The sequence below is a fragment of the Quercus lobata genome, chromosome 5 (genome assembly GCF_001633185.2).
Source record: "Quercus lobata isolate SW786 chromosome 5, ValleyOak3.0 Primary Assembly, whole genome shotgun sequence".
Taxonomy (NCBI): domain Eukaryota; kingdom Viridiplantae; phylum Streptophyta; class Magnoliopsida; order Fagales; family Fagaceae; genus Quercus; species Quercus lobata.
The window spans coordinates 56,553,512-56,575,183 of record NC_044908.1 but is presented as its reverse complement, the minus strand read 5'-3'; the positions used below and the strand labels follow the sequence as shown (position 1 = coordinate 56,575,183).

Sequence of the window (21,672 nt, the reverse complement as noted above, 5' to 3'; positions counted from 1 at the left end):
CTCAAGTGCTTCTGGTGTAATCGTTTGTACATGTATTTGAAACAACTGTTGTGCCTGTTCAAATACAGCACTTTTAATTATAAAAATATAATATTTATTTATAAAGTAAAGAAAAAACAAAGATTAGAAACCATCTGCATGATTTAATTCTCCTTTTCTTTTGGTTAAAGACAGATAGGTGCTCTTCCCAATCATTAAAAAAATAAAAAATAAAAATTGATTTCATGTCACAAAGGTGGAGAATGGTGGTTTGGGGAGGGGGTTTAGCTGTGGGTCGTTGTTTTGGAAGAAGGAGAGGGGGAACGATGGAGGAAGGTGAAGGGGTTTGCATTTTGTCTCTCAAAAGTGGAGATCGGTGGTTTGGGGAGTGGGTTTAGCCGTGAGTCCTTGTTTTGGAGGTAAAAAAACATCTCTGATAATTAACAATATCAAAATTATATATATATATATATATATGTATGTATATATATCAAACAGAATGATAGCCAATACAAATATACAGCTAAAACTACAAATAGAAAATAGAGTCAACAGATTCAGGACTACCCCCAAGCTTGAGATAACCAAGAAACTTAAATATGCAATCACATTCCAATTTCAAATTCTTTCTAGAAACATATTATTAATAAATACACAAGAAATAGTATAGAATAAAGGAAAGGTAAATACCTGACTGTCCTCATCTTGTAGTACAAAGAATAATATGTAACCCCTCCTTAATCATGTTTAGCTACAAACATGAAAAAAGAAAAAAAGAAAAATGCAAGCACCTGCAACAAAAGTGAAATAAAATAGAATACCATAGAAAAATCTTAGTAGAAATAACATAAAGTAATTCACAATTGGCAAATTAACAAAGCAAAATTCACAATTCACAAAGGTATCTAAAAGGAACCTTCACAATTGATTGTGCTTCCATTTACTTTTGCTTCACTATTGTTTTTTTCCTCAACACCCAAACAGATGTTCAATTTGGTTAAGTTTGTCTGATAGTGAAAATACTTTGGAAGCTTTGTATCAAGCAGATGGTGTGCGTCTATGAAAAGTGAAACTATTTTGATTCTAGGAAAGTTAACTAACCTGGGTTGGAGGAGAAAGATGAAGAAGAAGAACATGATTTATCAGCTACGAAATTAGAGAAAGAAATCAAATTAAAAAAAAAAAAATTAATTTAACAAATTCTTAGGTGTAAATTAATTGAAATCAACAATAATCAAACTGAAAGCAATTCAAACATTAACGAATTAGTAAAACTAAATAAAAGTTAAAACGTTTCATAGATATCTAATGTGATTCGTACTAACGGACTTAATCATAAAGAGAGAAAAGAGTTACCTTCTTTGGAAGAGTTGGCAGTTTGGGCTAATACCTTAGAGAGAATGATAGAGAGGATTAAACCCAAATTTTGAAAGAGGGAGTGTTTTACTTTTATTGGGATGAAACCTAGAGTTCTGCGTTAGGAAGGGGTGAAGTGGTTAGAGAGAAGAAGGTTTTGGATGAGTATACTTGAGGGCTGAAGAGATAATCAAACGGTGAGGCTTCAAAAATAGAATATTTAGAAACAGAATGTTTACTGGTGGCCAACAAATATAGAACTGGAGAAGGGTGGTGCTGGAGAAGGTGGAGCTGTTGAGCTAAGATTTGCGTGTGGGGGAACGGCAGAGCGTGGTTTGCGTTTTGGAGGAAGGAGAAGGTAGAGCGTGTTAGGGGCTTAGGGCTTCTCTGATTTTGCATTTGAATTTTTTTTTGGGATTTAGAAAAGTTTTTTTTATGATTTTTTTTAATATTGTGTTAACGTGAAAAATTGTGGGAGTTTCAGAAGTTTCGATTATATATATATACTAGTGATGAGTCCAGAAAAATCATTAAGGTCGTCCATTAATATGGACGACCTTGCATCATTAGTAGACCATCAAAGATAACTGCTCAACACATTCAATAATGACCATCAAAGGTCTTAAACTCTCATCAAGACAAAAAATGTTACAATCAAGGTAATAATCACCCTAACTTATGTACAACAACTACCTAAGTCACCTATAAAAGGGACAATCAGTCTCACTAGCTAAGGTATGTCAAAAACTACTACAAAATACTACAAAACACTATCTATATACAAAATATATGGACTAATACTAACTTAAGCATCGGAGGCTCCCCCACTGGGCACAACACGGTGGTCTCTTCAATCTATCTCTCTTTTATCTTGCAGGTCCTACAAGATCGTCTAACGATCCGAATTGAACAAGTGACCCAACTGACGATTTTGGCATCATCAACTAGTATTATACCCGTGCGATGCACGGCTTAGTAAAAAAACTTATATATAAATTATTATTATTTTTGATAATATAATCAAATTTAATAACAAATAAAATGGTAAAAATATTTTTAAAATTAAGTACATGGAAAATGTATATTATGTAAGTATTTTTTTTTCAAAAAAATATATTATAAAATATTTTTAAAAAATTATGGCAAGTTTTAAATTTTTAAAAGATCTTAGTATTAAAATTGTAATTTGATTATGTGTGTGTGTGTGTGGCACTTAAAAATATTTCCATTCTAATTATAGATAAATTTCTTGCATATATGGCCAAAAAAAAAATCCATAAACTACCAAAAAAAAAATCCATAAATTACAAAAAATGTAAGTATTTAGACTACAATATAAATGTAAAATTTTATCTATAAATTACCAATCATAACACTTTAATGTTTCCATAAGGGAGGAGATAATCTGTATAATCAATTAAGAACACCAAATAAAAAAATAGTATCAATAATTAAGATAAATTGCATTATCTAAATTTTTTTTAAATCATATAATTTAAGCAATAATTGAACTACTTTAATAGAAAAATAGAAACTAAAAAAAAAAAAAAAAATGAAGATAACTCTTCTCACATAAATCTCATAATTTCATATTGTAGATGAGCTCCATCCCAAATAGATTCAATGATAATATTTTGACCGAAACAAATATTCCATAAATTACCAAAATATATATATATATATATATATATATATATATATATATAAGTATCTAGACCTTCTAGAGTATCACAATCAAAATAATTTAAAAAATAGATAAATGAAAGTACATAAAGAAAAAGAAAAAATGTATTGCAATGTAAATGTGTAAAAGTTTACATATAAATTACCCGTGTCTAACTATTTTGATGTTGTCATTTGTATCTAGCCATCTTGATATTGCTATAAGTGAGGAAATAATCTGCACAATCAATTAAGAACACTAAATCAAAAAAATACATCAATAATTAAGATGAATTGCATTATGTAAAATATTTTTAAAAAAGCATAGAATTTAAGCAATAATTGAACTACATTAATAGAAAAATGTAAAAAGTAAAAAGAAGATAGCTATTCTCATTGAAGAAGCCAAACCCTTCATTTAGTAGTTCTTCACTTAATTAATTTTGGTTTTTTATGTATTAATTTTAGCATTCTTAAATAGTAGAGTGGAGTAGGTTTAGTAGAGTTTTAGTTCAACTCAATTTCTCTTGGATTCAAGAGTTTTAGCTCAACACAATTTCTCTTGGATTCAAGAGTTTTAGCTCAACTCAATTTCTCTTTGATTCAAACTTAATTGGTAGAGCTATTTTCTTTTTACGTGTATTATTATATGTTTTTTTTATTGGCTGTTTTCTTTTTAAGTGTAGCTATATCGATTTAAAAAAAAAAAATCATAAAAACGTGCTCTATGTTGCTGTTTTTTTTTTTTTTTTTTTAATTAAGATTTGTTTTTCAACTTTTTTTTTTTATAAGATTTTTTTTTTTTCAACTCAAAAGTGTGCTATGTTGCATTTTTTTTTTAAGTAAATTTTTATTTTTATTTTTATAAATGATTAGATAAAGAATTTAGATTGAAATCAAATAAAGATAAAATTTTGACTGTAATTAAATTATGATTTTTAACAACTTAGATTTTACCTTTTTTTTAATTAAGAATTTTTTTATAAATAATTAAATGAAGAATTTGGATTGTAATCAAATTAAGATAGTGTAAGGGCACGATTCCTTTGCGGCCCACGAACATTTTTGGGCTCACGCAATAAAGGTCCCTCACAATATGATTTGTAGAGAGTGGGCTTGAAAAGCTAGTCGCTGGCCAAGTGGCGATGCCCAGTCATGGCTTTAGAGGAAGCTCTAAGGCGTCGTACCCCGTGGGATGGAGCTCCTCGGAGCTGATCCGAGGACCTTTTGAGATCTTATCCCGGTTACCCAACGGCGGAATTTCTTCCGTGAAATCCAATCTGGTTGAGATGTTTCCCCACGTAGTCTTTCTTTTCTCCCTTTGGGGCTGGGTCCCCCCTTGTGATTTACTTACTTCCTTATTTTATACTAGCTTGCATTCGCTATCCTTCGTCCACGTGTAGGGTCAATCTTTACAATCACTGACATTTGTCCCATCAGTCCAATCCCGGAATTGTTGGGGATGGTTCGATAAAGCTGCAGAGTACGGCTCTGTCAGGCGCTGGGTCTTATCCGGAAGGGTAGTAAGGATAACCTCCCCAAGGTATCTTGGATCTCCATACGAATTCGTCCCTATACCAGTTTCACCCCTTTGTTCTGGTGGGACTATGGATCTGCCGAGGACTACACTGTCCTCGGCTGCCTCCCAAAATTCCTTTGTGCTCTGCGTTGTAGAGCTTGGGCCACAGCTCTCCTCGGATTGGGCTTTCGGACTCTCTAAGGGCAAATGGGCCTGGTCCACGAATTGTTGGGCCCCACAGATAGAATTTGGATTGTAATCAAATTAAGATAGAATTTGGTTTATAATCAAATTATAATTTTTATCAACTTAGAAATTATAGGAGAAGTTAAAATCATATAAATCTGTACTATGTTGTTGGTTTTTGTTTTTATAAAAAATAAGGTTCTTTTTACGTGTAGTATTATTATTATTATTATATATTTTTTTTTGCTATTTTCTTTTTAAGTGTAGTTATATCTATTTTTTTTTTTTAATATCATAGAAACATGTACTATGTTGTTGGTTTTTTTTTTTTTAATTAAGATTATTTTTTCAACTTTAACGTGTACTATGTACGTATTTTGTTTTTTTGTTACACGTGATAATATAATTTAAATTAAAAAAAAAAGGATTAGATGAAGAGTCTATTGATTTTAGACTTTGTTGATAACATTTTAGATAAACATAACGGCTATAGTTGTAAATCAAATATTACTTTATTTCATTACTTGATTTGTCATATTTATTCAAAAAATATGTATATATCTATTCTTAAAATCTAAAAATTTATTAAAATTTCTGCAATTTGGTGAAGCCACTTGGCGCAACCACAGCGTCTAAGCCCAACTTTTATTATATATGATATGATATGATATGATATGATATGATATGATATGATATAGATTATTAATTTAAAATATTTAAGGTTATTTTTTTGGGCCTTAGGCCATTAAGTTTAAGTGGCCTTGCTCAAGGGCCGACTCTAAATCAGACAACAAAGGGGCAAATCATCTTGCATGTGGCAGAGGAACTTGGACTCATGGAGGTAGATAAGATTGCAGACATAGATAAGTTGATCAAGGCTGGAAGTGATAGGAGTACCTGGTAATTATCAGTCCACTTGGAGATCAATAAAAATAACTCTTCATATGTAGGGAGTGATAGGATTAGAAGGTGATTTCAATTTCAATAATTAGTTGTTGTAGTTCGTTGATACCCAAAATTTAAAGGTTTTTACACAGGCTTTCTATAAAATATTGATAAATTGAAAACCAATAATTTAAACTTAATATAAATAAAATATTGAATCAGAGAACGTCACATCAAAGGAGCTTAGGCTAGTGGTTATGACAAATAGTATGGTCTCTCGCCTCCAGTATTTCTTACTTAAATAATAGGATTTCTTGCTAAATCAAAAATTTCTTATTATTCCAATTTGCATTCTATTATTGTTATTATTATTTTTATACTGTTAGACTAAATATCTAGCTATAATTATTAACAAATACTTTCTTAGGCATGTAATTATTATTACTTAATTTGGCAATGAGTGGATATAGAATAATTGAAATTTTACTTGCTCAAAGTAAATCTACTAATAAGAAGTAACAACCATCTATGAACAAGCATACAACACAAAATACTAGATGACTCTTGATGGATGTTTTAAGATGTTTTGTACCATTCTAATCTTCAAGATTATTGCCTCTTACAATGGGTCGAATAATGGTTGAAGCAAATATACTATTGTGGTTAGATAATAAATAATGGGGAAAAGAAGAGTAAAAAAAGAAAAGAAAAAAAGGTGATGGTTAAGATAAATTACATGAATGATTGGTAAAGTTGCTAAGGTCTATAAAGTTTGTAATTGCATAGTTTTTAAAATTAAATAATTCATTATATTTTAAAAAATAAAAGATAAATCTTTTTGAAAAAGGAACGATGATGTGGTTCAATAGGAGTTTTGCAAAATTAAATACAATGTTTTCATTATTATAACACATTTTGATTTTTGTTGAATATTATATTTTTTATTTATTTATAAAAGATGTACACCATTTTAGAAATTGTGCAATAAATTTCTTAACAAAATTTGTAAATTTAATTTCAAAGTGTAATCTTGCATTTAAATATGTAATCAAATCGTTGCCATCAAATCGTTGACATCAAATCGTTGATATGTCTCTTATAATATTATTAAATAATTTTTCTTATATTTATATGATATATATACAATTTATTTGTCATGTTTATGTTTTCCACCTGTCACTAACTCGCGCTATGCATAGAAAGGTTTTACATAAATCTGAGACTTATATAACATACGCACAATCATCTTGATTTCTTTTTATTCTTCTATTGCATTTTCAATTTGTTGTTTAAGATGTTGCTATAAGTCAAAAATTATTCCAATCAAATGATAGTGCCATATGCTAATTACCCAAAATAAAATTAACTTTGCCAAATTCAACATTAACTTCTATTTGTAAAATCCCAATAGCTGAGTAAAAGAATATTTTTAAAATCCTGTTACTTAATTCCTTAATCTTCTTGAACTTCCGCACTAACCAAGCAAAGGAGAGAAAAAGGCACCTCAAATTTAGGAGTACGTACCATCTAGCCAAATTAAGTGCAATTTAAAAAAAAAAAAAAAAAGACTTAAATTTTGAATAGCATTCAAATCCCAAAAAGGCAAAAACCCTTTTTTTTTTTTTTCTCTCTCCCTTTTCTCACAATTTCCCATCAACCAAATGAGGGGAAAAAAAACTGAGTAATAATATTATTATCTAAAAGAGGTGAAAAAAAGGCATGTGAAATTTGATATTTCAATTTTTTTGATAAAAAAAAAATGGAATGCATGAAACTCCAATCTGCCAAATTAACAAATCATCAAATTATTGTTCCAATACAAAAATACGTTCATCCAGCTAAAACAAAAACTTTCATCCAACCAAATCAAGACATATCTCAATTTTCATACACTGCCAAAGTCTACCTAAAGCTAGAACTGAAAATGATTTCTTTTTATTAAGTGTTGCTTAGAATTAATTTGTTTGTCCCAATATGATTCATTGAGCATCAAGAAAAAACAGTAATATTCCTAATACAATGCAAAGTACTTTAATATTTGCTAATCCCTACTAGCTATCTATTACAGTACATCAATGATTATTGTATCTTTAGATGCAGTAGCACTTAATTGGTGTAGCCTTAATGCAGCTGTAGCTCTTGAACAATGTAGTTCAGTATGATAGACTTGTTACCAAGTATTTTTCCTTCTTGGCCTCCCGCTTGATGTTCTGTTCAGCTCCTTCTTCCACAAGATTCTCCGCAATGAGCTTCTTGTGTGCCAAAAACACCAAACCCTACAAAGTAAGCAAACATTTATATACAAATCCCAAATATCAAAACCTTTCTTTAAAATTAAAAAAAAAAAAATACAAATGCAACATCTAGAAAAATTCCATAAGAAACATATCAACACCTTTTTTTGGATCTTAAATGATAAAACTTTAAAGTCAACCCTAGGCAATTGTCCATTCACTTACAACAAAAGTAGCAAAAGTTATAAAGAATGATATGTCAAGTACAGATTATTTCCTTCTCAAAAAAAGAAAAAGAAAAAAAAGTACAGATTATTCCTATATCAACACAAACCTTAGGCTAAGAAATTACTCTACACATCCCCATCATATTTTTTGCAAGCCCATAAACAACCTCCTTTACTCTTTAGAGCATAAGGAACCATCACTAACCATTCTTTAAAGCCCATGTAGAATTTGAATAAAAAGAACCCAATTTAAAAAGATTAGTAAACCAAAGTTCCAAATTGGACCTAAAAACCACAATTCTATTCCCACTAACAAATAAAGAGATAGGTAAAGGAAAAATCCTAAAATTAAAGTAAAACCATCACTAACCATTCTTTAAAGCCCATGTAGAATTTGATATTCTATGATGTTCCCTACATTCAACAAAAAAGAATAGAGAGGAAAAAGGAGGCTTGGACATGTTGCTATAATCTTTGGTTTCTATTACAATCCAATGCTAACGAAAGGTAAAAGTGTATCTTCTTCAACCAAATTAACTCATGTATCTTTAGCTTTGTATCATTCTTACCGTCAAAATTAATGCCTCTAAATCATGTTATTGGCTAGTGTCACATTCTATAGGATGGGAAGCTAATGTAGCCAAATTTTATTCTTTATTTAACCAAAGCTGGCATAAATTAGCTTTTGGGAGCCTTGACATCATTCCAATATTTTGTGGTGCTGTGCTAATTATTTAAAGGTTGTTGACTCTATAGCTGAAAGTTATAGTGATGAAATTTGAGACCCTAACATCAAAGATAGCATAAGACATTCACTTGTGTTCAGGTTGATTGGTAAGAAAACTGCAAGAAAACATTCCCAAGAAACAAATAAAGGCTTACACAAAACATAATTTAATGATTCATAAAGAGCAGGGTCCAATTATTCTAAGCTTTCTCATTTTGCAAAAATAATAAGAAAACACAAATTAAAAAAAATCATATTTGAAAATAAAATTAAGTTAAAACACAGTAAAAACAAATTTTAAGAACAAATTGTTCAAACTCAAAACTAAGGATGATCACTTTACAATGCAACATAGAAGTAGCTATGGTTCTTATGAATGTCATATTGTCACAAATGATATGCCACAGGCCCACAATGTTATACAGCATTAATTTGTGCCTTTTAAGATATATTCCTAATTTTTATAAGTAGTTTGTCTTCATTTGATATATTTTATTTCGTAATGTTGAAATTTACCTTCACTCATAGTTCTCACTACTTTAAATATTTGTATTACTTGTCTCAAGCTTCATTTTGGTAAACAAAATGTGTCAAATATTGTAGTTCATTTCATGTTTTCAGCTTATACATGCTCCTTTGGCCACTCCATGATCTGTAGCAAACTGGCTTTGCAAATTGCAATGCCTCAACTCTTATTACATCACCTTTGCCTTTTTCTTCATTATTTATTATCAAACATTTTTTCCCCTATATGGCTATATCAATATTCATATCCCAAAAGTAAAAAATAAACAAATCAAATTGAAGTTTATATGATATCCCTAAGTATTAATAGTGAAACTAAAACCATTCCTAAACTTAACATAGATGAAACAAAACAAAGAATCAAACAAAACACACCAAAAACTCTAATTGGGTTTTATCATAAATGACCCTAGAAAGTAGAAACCCAAATTTTACTACCAGAATTCAATCAACAATAATTCCCACAATTGAGATTCAAATAAGAACACATACCCATTTAGACAACCACTGGCCAGTCTTCAATCAACAATAATTCCTACAATTGAGATTCAAATAAGAAACACATACCCAGTTAGACAACCATTGGTTTCTTCCTAGAGGATTTTGGAGTTTGTATTTTTCATGGGAGAAGAGAGAGACTTTGAAGGAGACGGTTAGAGGTTTCAATTTAGCTTTCGAAAGAGAGAGAGTTTGAAGGAGAAGAGATTTTTTATTATGTTTTTTTTTAATAATAATCTTGCTGATTTAGGAAAATGTGAAAGCTTAAATTACTAGCGGGCAAGTTATCATGAAGTTAAAAAAAAACTCAAAAAAATATTAGAGATTTTAATTTTATAGTATGCTAGTCGCTAATATGTGCAATGTACAGATTTATCTCTTCTTTGAGTAGTTTTTGTTATAGAACATGTGAGATCTTGCTAATAGTGCATGTTCTCAACGTTCATAAAGCTACTAATAAGAAACATTAGATACAAACCTCTGCATCGAAATAGCCATTGTCGCCAATTCTATATACAACATTTGAAATGTAGTAGGATTCTAGCTAATATGAAGTTGGCTGATGAAAGTCATGAGATATTTATAGATTGAAAGAAAAGAAGAAGAAGAAAGTTGATGGTAAATTTAGTGTGAAGCGTGGGATGTCTTGAAGAGCATAAATCCATTATTAATTACTTATAGTTTAAAAAATAAAAAAGACTTTCTTATATAAATTCATGGTCAAATATTTCACGTTGTAGGATATAATCTCATTAAAGTAGTCTCAGGCATTAACTTATATTTCTAATTTGTTGCGGCTTAAATTAATAGTAAAATCTAATATTTCCCTTTTGATTTTGCATAATGTATATATATAATATATATATATATATATATATATATTTATTTATATAAGGCTAATGTGGAAAAATGTGAAAGCTCCAAATCCTACATGGCAAGCTCTAAGAAACTTAAAAAAAGGTCAAATATTGGTTAAAGATTTCGATTCTATAATATATGATAGACTAGCCGCTAACCCGTGCAAAACTAATGTGTATGAAAATTTAAACAATTCTTTGTTTCTTTCTCTTTGATTGTACATTAAGATTTCAGTCTTATAAATTTTTATCCTTGAAATGAAACATTAAATTACTAAATGTAAAATATTAATCAATCTTAAATTAAAATTAAAATTAGGATTCCAATTCTTAACATCTCCAATTATCCAATAAATGTATGAAAGACAAATTTAATGAACAACTCGATCAATATTTCTAATAAATTGGAAGACACCTTTAAAGTATTTTTTGCATCTTCTTCCTTTGTTCCTTTGTTGGTGTGAGCTTGTACATTGCACTCAACATTAATTTTCTTAGAACTTTGTAGAATCACCATCTTGTTCACTTGATAAGTTGCTATCACATTCAAGTATCATTGATGTAAGTTTGTCAATAAAACACATTGAGAAATAAATTACAACATGTAGAAGTTAAAAATCAAATTTGTCATTTTGCTACATTAAAAAAAAAAAATAAATCACTTTTGTCATTTGATCAAACTGATTTGCGTTGTCAGTTTCTACAACAAAGTCAAATACTTTCTTAACAATGTAGAATTCGCATCTAGAGTCTAGACTAATCTCCAAATAAAAAACTATTTATAATATAGTGTTTCTAATTCTAATTCCTAAATTTTTTTGGAGTTGGAATATAATGGTGTGAGTTGGACATGACTTAAAAACAAGAGAAATAATTTGTTTGGGTCGACGGCTTGTTGATTTCAATTTTTGGGTTGGGCTACGTTGACTTGGGGCTTCACAAATGTATGTGGGCTGGTGTGTGTTGAGGTGAAGTGGTTTGGACCCAGTAATTTTTCGGATTAAGCCATTTATTGAGCTGGGTTCGGATTGGGCTAAGGCCTTTGGAAAACTGGCTTAGGATACTACATGAAGTGGGCTTAAGTAAACCAGGTTGATTCTTCAGTGGATTGGACTGACCCACCCACCAAATAAGCTACAGGTGATCTATTCCTCCCAATCCCGCTTTCTCTTTAAATCCAAGTCCTCCATCGCCAAACTCCTAAAACTTCCAAAAGAAGAAAGAGGTGGTCCATGAAAGCCCATATTCAAAATCGTAAGATAAGGAAAGATGACCTGTCATCATCGTAATCTCTTTTTCAAAAATCCAGCTAGCTATTCAAAAATCCAGAGCGCAATCTCTTTTTCAAATTCTTAGAAAACATTTAGGCGTTGTTTGGCTCTTCCAAATAAAACAAAATAAAAAGGTAAGATCATGCTTCAAAAGAACCATTTTCTTTTCTTTTCTTTTCCTCTCATCTTTCCCAAGAACCAAACAGTGCACGCATGGTTTAGATGTCAGAGAATAAGACTTTTCTCCCTCCCTCTCTCTCTCTCTCTCTCTCACATTCAAGTTAAAGATGTAAACTTTAGAGTTTAGAACTAAAAAAAAAAAAAAAAAAATACGGAGACAAATAATGAAAATCATAGGGGCTAAACATAATACAGAAATCATGGGAAGCAAAAATTATTCAAACCGTTCCTAAACTTATTCAAACTACATACAAAAATATTACATCATACAATCCATATTCCATCATTTATGAAGGCAGTGATAACAGCAGTTGCAAGATTGAGGAAATTGAAGATGAAGCAAGTTCAGTTCCAAGTGTAAAGAAGGCACAATGCAAGATTAAATAGAACGGTGTCGTTTAGTCTTGTATGTACTGATAACTTAAGTCTAGCACGTGTGAGAGGCAATTATGCTTGATTCAGCCCGTAACTAACTGTTTACCTTTACTGATATTGTATATATATAGTGTACTGTCTCTGTATTGTATTAATCAGTTTTTCATATCAATACAATTGATTCAATTCAATAATTCTCTCTCTCTCTCTCTTTTCTCTTTCTGTTATACTCTATTTTTCGTTCTTCTCTGTGTTCTTTCATGGTATCAGAGCTTTGATCCTTATCCATGGCTTCCACATCTGCAACTTCATCTTCAACCTCTAGTTCAACCCTTGCTGTAACTAATACAGCTTTACCTGTCAACACTTCGTTGCTTTTATTATCAAATATGTCTTCAATGATGACTGTTAAACTCGATTATAGCAACTACACTATTTGGAAGCATCAGATTGAGGTAATTCTTGAAACCTACTCTATGATTGACATTCTTGATGATTCAATTACTATTCCAGATCGTTTTTTGAAGGATTCTTCTGGTAATCTCACTACTAAGATTAACCCTAATTCCATTTCTTGGAAGAATCGTGAACAAGCAATGTTCACTTTTATCAATTCCACTTTATCACCTGCAATTCTTGCTCTCATTGTTGGGCAAAGATCTGCCAAGGGAGTATGGAAGGTGTTAGAAAAGAGGTTTGCCTCAGTGTCAAGGTCTCATGTTATGAGTCTTCGTAATGAACTGAGTGCAGTGAAGAAAGGAACTGATTCAATTGATGGATATTTCCAAAAGATCAAACAGATTCATGATAGATTCATGATAGAACTCGTAGTGATGTATTGTCTATTGAGGAATTAAATACTTTACTTAATGCTGAGGAGAGAGTAATCAAGAAGAGGTCTAATGGTCTTGTTCCTCCTTCAATGGCTATGAATGCCAATTTTCAATCTCCACATCAAGGTTTTTCTAATCAGAGAGGCAGAGGGGGTAGATATTCTAATCAAAGAGGAAAAGGTGGCAGAGGTAACCACAATGGATTTAACAACAACAATGGAGTTTTTGGCAATCACAGTGGTTTTAACAACAACAATGGAGGTTTTGGTAATACTAGCTATCATCCTACCTCAGGGCAACATTCTAAGTCACAAAATCCCTTTGGCCAACCTCAGTCAAATAGGCCATTTTGCCAAATCTGTGGAAAGGGTGGTCACACAGCCCTTGATTGCTACCACAGAATGGATTTTGCATATCAAGGGAGGCATGCCCCTGCTAAGTTGGCTTCAATGGTGGCTAACTCATCTCAAGTCCAGCACTGCAATGGCTGGCTTACTGATACAGGCTACTCAGATCATGTCACTCCTGATCTGTCACAATTGAGTCTTCATCAACAACCTGTTGCAGGCACTGAAACAGTTACAGTAGGTAATGGTCAAGAGCTTCCAGTCACTCATGTTGGTCATGGTGAGCTTAAAACTTCTTCTTATAACTTTAGGCTTCATAATATACTTAGAGTTCCTGCTCTTGCTTCTAATCTTTTGTCTGTCCATAAGTTGTGTCTTCAAAATAATGCATTTTGTTATTTTGATGCTTACAAGTTCTTAATTCAAGATTTACCTTCAGGAAAGATCCTCTACAAAGGGTTGAGTAAAGATGGAGTGTATCCTATTCCATCTCCTTCCACACTATCATCTTCCTCAGCCTTCAATTCCAAATCCACTATGTCTGCTTCCAATTCCATAAAGTCTGATGTACTTTTGCTGTGGCATTACAGACTTGGACATCCTAGTTCTAGGTTGTTGTATTCTACTTTAAAGCATTTCTATCATTCTATTACTTTGTCTCAAATTGTGAACATTTGTTCTTCTTGTGAATATTGTATAAGTGCCAAGATGCACAAATATCCTTTGGCTAAGTCTCCTATTATGTCTAATTCTGTACTTGATATTGTTCATAGTGATGTTTGGGGTCTAGCTCCTTTATCTTCTATTCTTGGTTTTTCATATTATGTGATCTTTGTGGATGATTACACTAGGTTTACTTGGTTATTCTTACTCAAACATAAGAAAGAAGTGTTGTCTGTTTTCAAGCATTTTAAGGCTCTTGTTGAGAATCAATTTTCTACTTCTCTTAAGGTGCTTAGAACAGACAATGGTACTAAGTATACCAATTCTGCCTTTCAAGCCTTTTGTTCATCAAATGGCATTTTGCATCAAACTTCTTGTCCTCATTCTCTTCAGCAGAATGGAGTTTCTGAAAAGAAGCACAGGCACATTGTTGAAACTGGTCTTTCTTTGCTCTATAGATCACATCTTCCTTACAATTACTAGTCCTATGCTTTCTCTACTGTTGTTTTTCTCATTAATAGATTACCCTCTTCTATTTTGAGTTTCAAATCTCCTTGGGAAGTTTTATACTCTAAACCACCTCCTCTTCAAGCTCTCAAGGCTTTTGGTTGTGCTTGTTACCCTTATCTTAGGCCATATACTAAACACAAGCTTCAACCAAGGTCTCAAAAGTGCATTTTTCTTGGTTATCCTCCATAGTCGAAGGGCTACATTTGCCTTGAACCTACAACCAATAAGATTTACATTGCCTGTTTTGCCTTATTCAATGAGTCATTATTTCCTTTCGCTCAACCTTCCTTCTCTACTGATCCTACTAGTCCTTTCTCCACTACCTTCTCTCTTTGGTTTCCCCAATCATCCTCTACTCCTCCTTCTGATGCTGTCAATCCCATTTCTTCTAATTTTTCTTCCAATTCTGCTTCTATTCCTTCAACCACTCCTTTAGACCTTACCTCTTCTTTACTTCCATCTTTAGTGCAAGCCTCCACTCTAATTTCTATGGTTCCTCATCCACCACCTTCATTTACTGAACCTGTTGTCCCTTCTACTAACCTTTCCACTTCTCACTCTTTTGATCCCAATCCTTCTTCCTCTCTTCCTATTTCTCATAATTCTCATCCTATGGTTACTAGGTCTAAGCATGGTATATATAAGCCTAAAGTTTTACATGTTAAGCTTGAGTACTCTATGACTGAACCTCCTTCCTATGTTGTTGCTGCTAAACACCCTCAATGGGTGGCTACCATGGACTCAGAATTTCAGTCCTTACTAAAACAGCACACTTGGTCCTTGGTTCCTTTACCTTCTGATAAGAATACAGTCACTTGTAAGTGGGTTTACAGATTGAAGAAGCATGCTGATGGATCCATAGCTAGATATAAAGCAAGATTAGTAGCAAGGGGCTATTTACAGCAACATGGTCTTGACTATGATGAAACCTTCAGCCCTGTGGTTAAACCTACCACTGTGAGACTTCTTTTAACTTTAGCAGTGCATCATGGTTGGGAATTGAGGCAGCTTGATGTTAGTAATGCCTTTCTTCATGGCATTTTGAAGGAAGAGGTGTATATGAGACAACCTCAGGGGTATGTTGACCCTCAATTCCCCTCTTATGTTTGTCTTCTCCATAAGGCATTATATGGTCTCAAACAGGCTTATAGGGCCTGGTTTGAAAGATTCACCACTCATCTCTTTCACATTGGTTTCTCGGCATCAGGGGCTAATGGTAATCTGTTCATATACAGTCATGATGGCCATTTGGTGTACCTTTTGTTGTATGTAGATGACATTATTTTAACTGGCAGTGACAAGGCTTTCACTACTTCTATTATTCAGCTTTTGAGTTCTGCCTTTGATCTTAAGGATCTTGGGTTGCTTCATTTCTTTCTTGGGTTGCAGATTGACTATACTACTTCAGGGCTGTTTGTGCATCAAACCAAGTATGCTACTGATCTGTTGACCAAGTTTGCTATGGTAGATTGCAAGCCTTGCAAGACTCCTTGCTCTCCCAATCAACACTTACTACCCAATAATAGTTCTCCTTTGTTTGACCCTTCTTCTTATAGAAGCCTTGTTGGTGCCCTTCAATATCTCACATTTACTAGCCAGACTTGTCATTTGCTATCCAACAAGCTTGTCAGTACATGTGTTCTCCTACTCAGAACCACTTACAAGCTGCCAAACGTATTCCGAGATATATTAGGGGCACTCTTCATTTTGGCATTGCTTTTACACCTAGTTTTCCTTTCTTGTCTGCCTATTGTGATGCAGACTGGGCTGGTGATCCAGTAGATCACAGGTCCATTTTTGGCATTGTTGTGTTCTTTGGAAATTGCCCCATCACATGGTCTGCTAAGAAGCAGTCCACTGTTTCCAGATCGTCCACTGAAGCTGAGTATAGAGCTTTAGCCTCTACTGCAGCTGAATTATATTGGATACGTATGCTTCTCAGAGATTTGGGGATCTTTCTCTCTACCCCTCCTTTAATGTGATGTGATAACGTTAGTGCCTTGGCCATTGCTTCCAACCCTGTATTCTATGCTAGTACAAAGCACATTGAGGTGGACTACCATTTTGTGCGTGAAAAGGTTCTCTGGAAGGATCTCATGGTCAAGTTCATCTCTTCCAATGATCAGCTTGCTGATATTTTTTACCAAAGGCTTACCTTCTTCTCGTTTTCACTAGTTGACATCCAAACTCATGTGGAAATTCCCATTTCGTTTGAGGGGGGATGAAAGCAGTGATAACAGCAGTTGCAAGATTGAGGAAATTGAAGATGAAGCAAGTTCAATTCCAAGTATAAAGAAGGCACAATGCAAGATTAAATAGAACGGTGTCCTTTAGTCTTGTATGTACTGATAACTTAAGTCTAGCACGTGTGAGAGGCAATTATGCTTGATTCAGCCCGTAACTAACTGTTTACCTTTACTAATACTGTATATATAGTGTACTGCCTCTGTATTGTATTAATCAATTTTTCATATCAATACAATTGATTCAATTCAATAATTCTCTCTCTCTCTTTCTTTTCTCTTTCTGTTATACTCTATTTTTCGTTCTTCTCTATGTTCTTTCAATTTAACTCTCCAAAAATCCATCAAGATTTTTTCCAAAATGCATATTATTCATATGTTTATTGTCAAGTCTTGGGAATGTGAGCCGTTAGTTAAAGCATTAGCATTGGAGAATGCTAATGTCATATCTAAGGAAAATTTAGCATTTGCAGCCTTAAAATCATCAGCATCAGAAAATTGTAAAGGCAAGTATTGTAAATTTTTTGCAATACTTGCTACAGTGCAATTCTAAAGATAGAATTGCACTGTAGCAATATTCTAAAAAAAAAAATATATATATATATATATTTTATCTCTACTCTCTCTCTTCTGTCTCTCATCTCTCTCATTTTTTCTGATCTCTTCTCTCCCTTCTGTCTCTGATTCTCCATCTACTCTCTTGGCTCTGCTCTCTCAACTCTCTCATTTTTTTGAATGGGTTTGCTCCGATGGCTCCGGTGATGATTTTTTTTTAATAGGTTTGCTCCAGAGGCTCCGGTATCTCTACTCTCTCTCCTCTATCTCTCATCTCTCTCATTTTTTCTGTTCTCTTCTCTCTCTTCCGTCTCTGCTTCTCCATCTGCTCTTTCGGCTCTGCTCTCCATCTGCTCTCTCATCTCTCTCATTTTTTTGAATGGGTTTGCTCCAATGGCTCCGGTGATGATTTTTTTTGAATGGGTTTGAATGGGTTTGCTCCGGTGGCTCCGATGATAATGTTTTTTGAATGGGTTTGCTCTAGTGATGATTTTTTTTGAATGGGTTTGCTCCGACGATGATTTTTTTTTGAATGGGTTTGCTCCGATGATGATTTTTTTTTTTGAATGGGTTTGAATGGGCTTGCTCCAATGATGATTTTTTTGATCGGTGGCTTGGGTTTCAAATCGGCGGCATGGGTTTCAGATCATTTAGGCATTGTTTGGCTCATACGATCCATATTCCATCATTTAACTCTCCAAAATTCCATCAAGATTTTTTCCAAAATGCATATTATTCATATGTTTATTGTCAAGTCTTGGGAATGTGAGCCATTAGTTAGGAGCTTGGTGCCATTTGTGGTACTTGCAGATTTCTACATGTCATAAAACAAAATTAATTAGCACGTAACAGTAAATAAATTATGTCATAGAGTTGTGAGGTATGCTAATCCCACAGCTCTCTTATCATAGAGGTTAAGTACGATCGCATACTTTAAAAAATTACAATAAGCCAAACAACTATAGATAAATAGTACCAAAAGAAGCAATAAAGTGGGACAAATTCTTTTATAATTTGAGAAAGATGCTATCTATTCCCTTGGGTAGCTCCATCTCCTCTCCACTTGAAAGTTGAAAGTCCAAGATCAATATAACACAACTGAAATAAAAACAGAATACCAAGCCCACCATCAAATAATAATAAGGCCAAGTACCAAAGTTTACTAAAGACATATAACATGGTATTGCAGCTTCTTCAATGTGTGAAGTGTAAACCCCTCTTTTTATAAGCTTTTGCCACCGATCATTCACTTCTAAAGAATTACTAAAGTATCCACCAAAATCTACAAAGCAATAAACTTGGTAAAAAGAATAATGTACTATCAGATTTTACAATTTAAACAAATTGAACAAATCTTTCAGTCAAACAAAACCACTCGGATTTATGGAGAAACAAAAATCACATAAACCCAGTCCCCAAGTCCATTGGATTTCTCTCTTATTATTTTGTAATATACTTCTTTACTTGGCTTTGTTCTGCAATCCCTTTTTGATTGCTCTTTGCACCTGTAGGCCTCAAACTTTGAAGGTCACAATCTCACTTTTCTCTTTCTTTTCACTCACGAGATTATTTTGCAGAGAACATTTTTTGACTCTATTGTGTTTCCTATTCATTGTCTTTTTTTAGATTTAAAGTCTAATGTTTTGGTCATGAAGGTTGTCTGTAGCCTTTCAGGTGTGTGTGTCTATATATATATATATATATATATATATATATATTGGAATGCTTTTCAAAGTATATACTTGGTAATGCGGTGCCGGTGTTTATCTTTTTTTGATGAACAAATGATAGTGTTTATCTTCTTGTTAATGATTAATTGTAAACATATTAAAGAGTCAATCATGAAGGTTTCAGTTGCAATAGTGAAACTTAAGATGTTATTTAAAATTTTTTCTTTTAAATAAATTATGAACTTGAAGCATGAGAATGATTCTTATTGCCAATTTGTAATGGTAGTGAGCCAATATGCCTTCTATTATTAAGGAACATAGTGTGTGTGTGTATATATATATATATATTTTTTTTTGATAACAACAATGTGTTTTTTTTTTTTTTGAGAGAGAGAGTTTCAACTTATGACGTCCGTCCCTGATGATAGCTCTTTATCATCAAATCAAGACACCAATCAATTTTTTGGTGTAGACGGAGATTGAATCCCAGATTTCTTATACAACCATCAGAGACTTTACCAGTTAAGTGGCAATGTAAGATGAAGTTTGTACTTTTGACCAAACTTCTTCTATTATTATTTTTATTCAAATGTATAATTTTTATTAAACTATCCCACACATCTGAAGGTAATATATAAGAACCTTTTCAAAGTCAATCATCACAACTTTACATATTATAAAATTCAACATACACAATCACCTTTCATTTATTCAAATTCCTTCAAATTTTCATTTTTCATTCAAAATAAAAATGCTATTTTTTTTTTTTTTTTGCACAAATGAACGATCTTGAAAGTTCAATCCCTAATTCAATCATAGAGAAACAACTTGCAACTAATAGCAAAGAGGAAACAAAAAACTCCAAAACTAGATTTTTTTTTTCTTTTGTTTATTTTAATGATACATTTTTATGTGATTTTTGTTTTTCCATAAACCCGAGTAGTTTTCTTTGACTGAAAGATTTATTTAATTTGTTTAAATTCTAAAATCTGACAGTACATATTGCTTTATAGATTTTGGTGGATATTTTATTAATTCTTTAGAAGAGAATGATGGGTAGCAAAAGCTTATAATTAACAAGAGGGCTTCACACTTCACTCATTGAAGAAGCTACAATACCATGTTATATGTTTTTAGTAAACTTTGGTACTTGGCTCTATTATAATTTGATGGTCGGCATGGTATTTTGTTTTTATTTCATTTGTGTTATATTGATCTTGAACTTTCAACCTTCAAGTGGGGAGGAGATGAAGCTCCCCAAGGGAATAGATAGCATCCTTCTCAAATTATAAAGAAATTTGTCCCACTTTATTGCTTCTTTTGATGCTATTTATCTATAGTTGTATGGCTTGTTATAATTTTTTAAAGTATAAGATCATACTTAACCTCTATGATAAGAGAGCTATATATAGGATTAGCATATACCTTGCAACTCTATGACATAATTTTCTTATTGTTACGTGCTAATTAATTTTGTTTTATGACGTGTAGAAATCTGCAAGTATCCACAAATAGTACCAAGCTCCTAACTAATGGGAATGACGAGATTACATCCCACAGACGAAGCTAACGTTAATGACAAAGAAAACGTCCATGACGAAGTTGTCCCGAATAACGAAGAAGCCAGTCTTCACTGACGAAGGCATAGGGGTCATTCAATACAGTCATTCAATACAGTCAATCAATGACCTAGGCAGTTACCGAATCAACCAGACAGACCGGTGGGAGCCTCTTAAAAGCCCTATTATTGGATCAGAGGTGTTACCTGGGAAAGCATTAACAAACACAACAGCTAGCCCCTAAAGCTATCTACATAAAGCCCTCACACAGCCAATAGAAGGTACATATATACGTTCATACTCACAGAAAGCATTCTGGTTTTTCTTCATCTTGTCTTTCATTTCATAAGGTACTTTCATAATACTGACTTTGGCATCGGAGGCGTTGTGGCAGGCACCACACCGGTGACCCTTATAGAGCATATACCCACACTAATAAGTTGATTCCATTTGCTCACTTCCACTGACGAGCTCGTGCTTCATCAGTTTGGCGTCGTCTATGGGAACCGACATTTTCAGATTCATATTTGAAAACGTGGTTTCCATTAACTCTTTACATTCAGATGGAATCCAACCCAGATTCACTGCCTTGGCCCAGCAAGTCCAAGCCTTGGCAGCCACCATTGAAGAACTCACCAAACAAAACCAGGAAATGAAGCTTCGACTCCAGCAAGTTCAGCAGGCTTAACAGGGTGAAAGCCGGTCCAAGTGTAGCCTGGAGGGAGAAGGGGATAGCCACGGGAGAGGTGTCCCTCAAAGGCCAACTACTTCGGATGAATAGAACTCGGATCTCCTTCGAGAAATAAGGAAG

At 32.9% G+C, this 21,672-nt stretch overlaps 1 protein-coding gene across 1 annotated transcript; it reads left to right on the top strand.

Annotated features, from left to right (window-relative positions):
* Nucleotides 1–12,768: 12,768 nt before the first annotated feature.
* Nucleotides 12,769–13,338, top strand: LOC115990751. The gene has a single exon (XM_031114544.1). The coding sequence runs from the start codon at nt 12,769–12,771 to the stop codon at nt 13,336–13,338; it is 570 nt and encodes a 189-aa protein (XP_030970404.1).
* The last annotated feature ends 8,334 nt before the right edge of the window (nt 13,339–21,672 follow it).

What these genes read in the sequence shown, in the direction of transcription:
- LOC115990751 (XM_031114544.1), top strand. Translation starts at nt 12,769, where the DNA reads ATGGCTTCCACATCTGCAACTTCATCTTCAACCTCTAGTTCAACCCTT.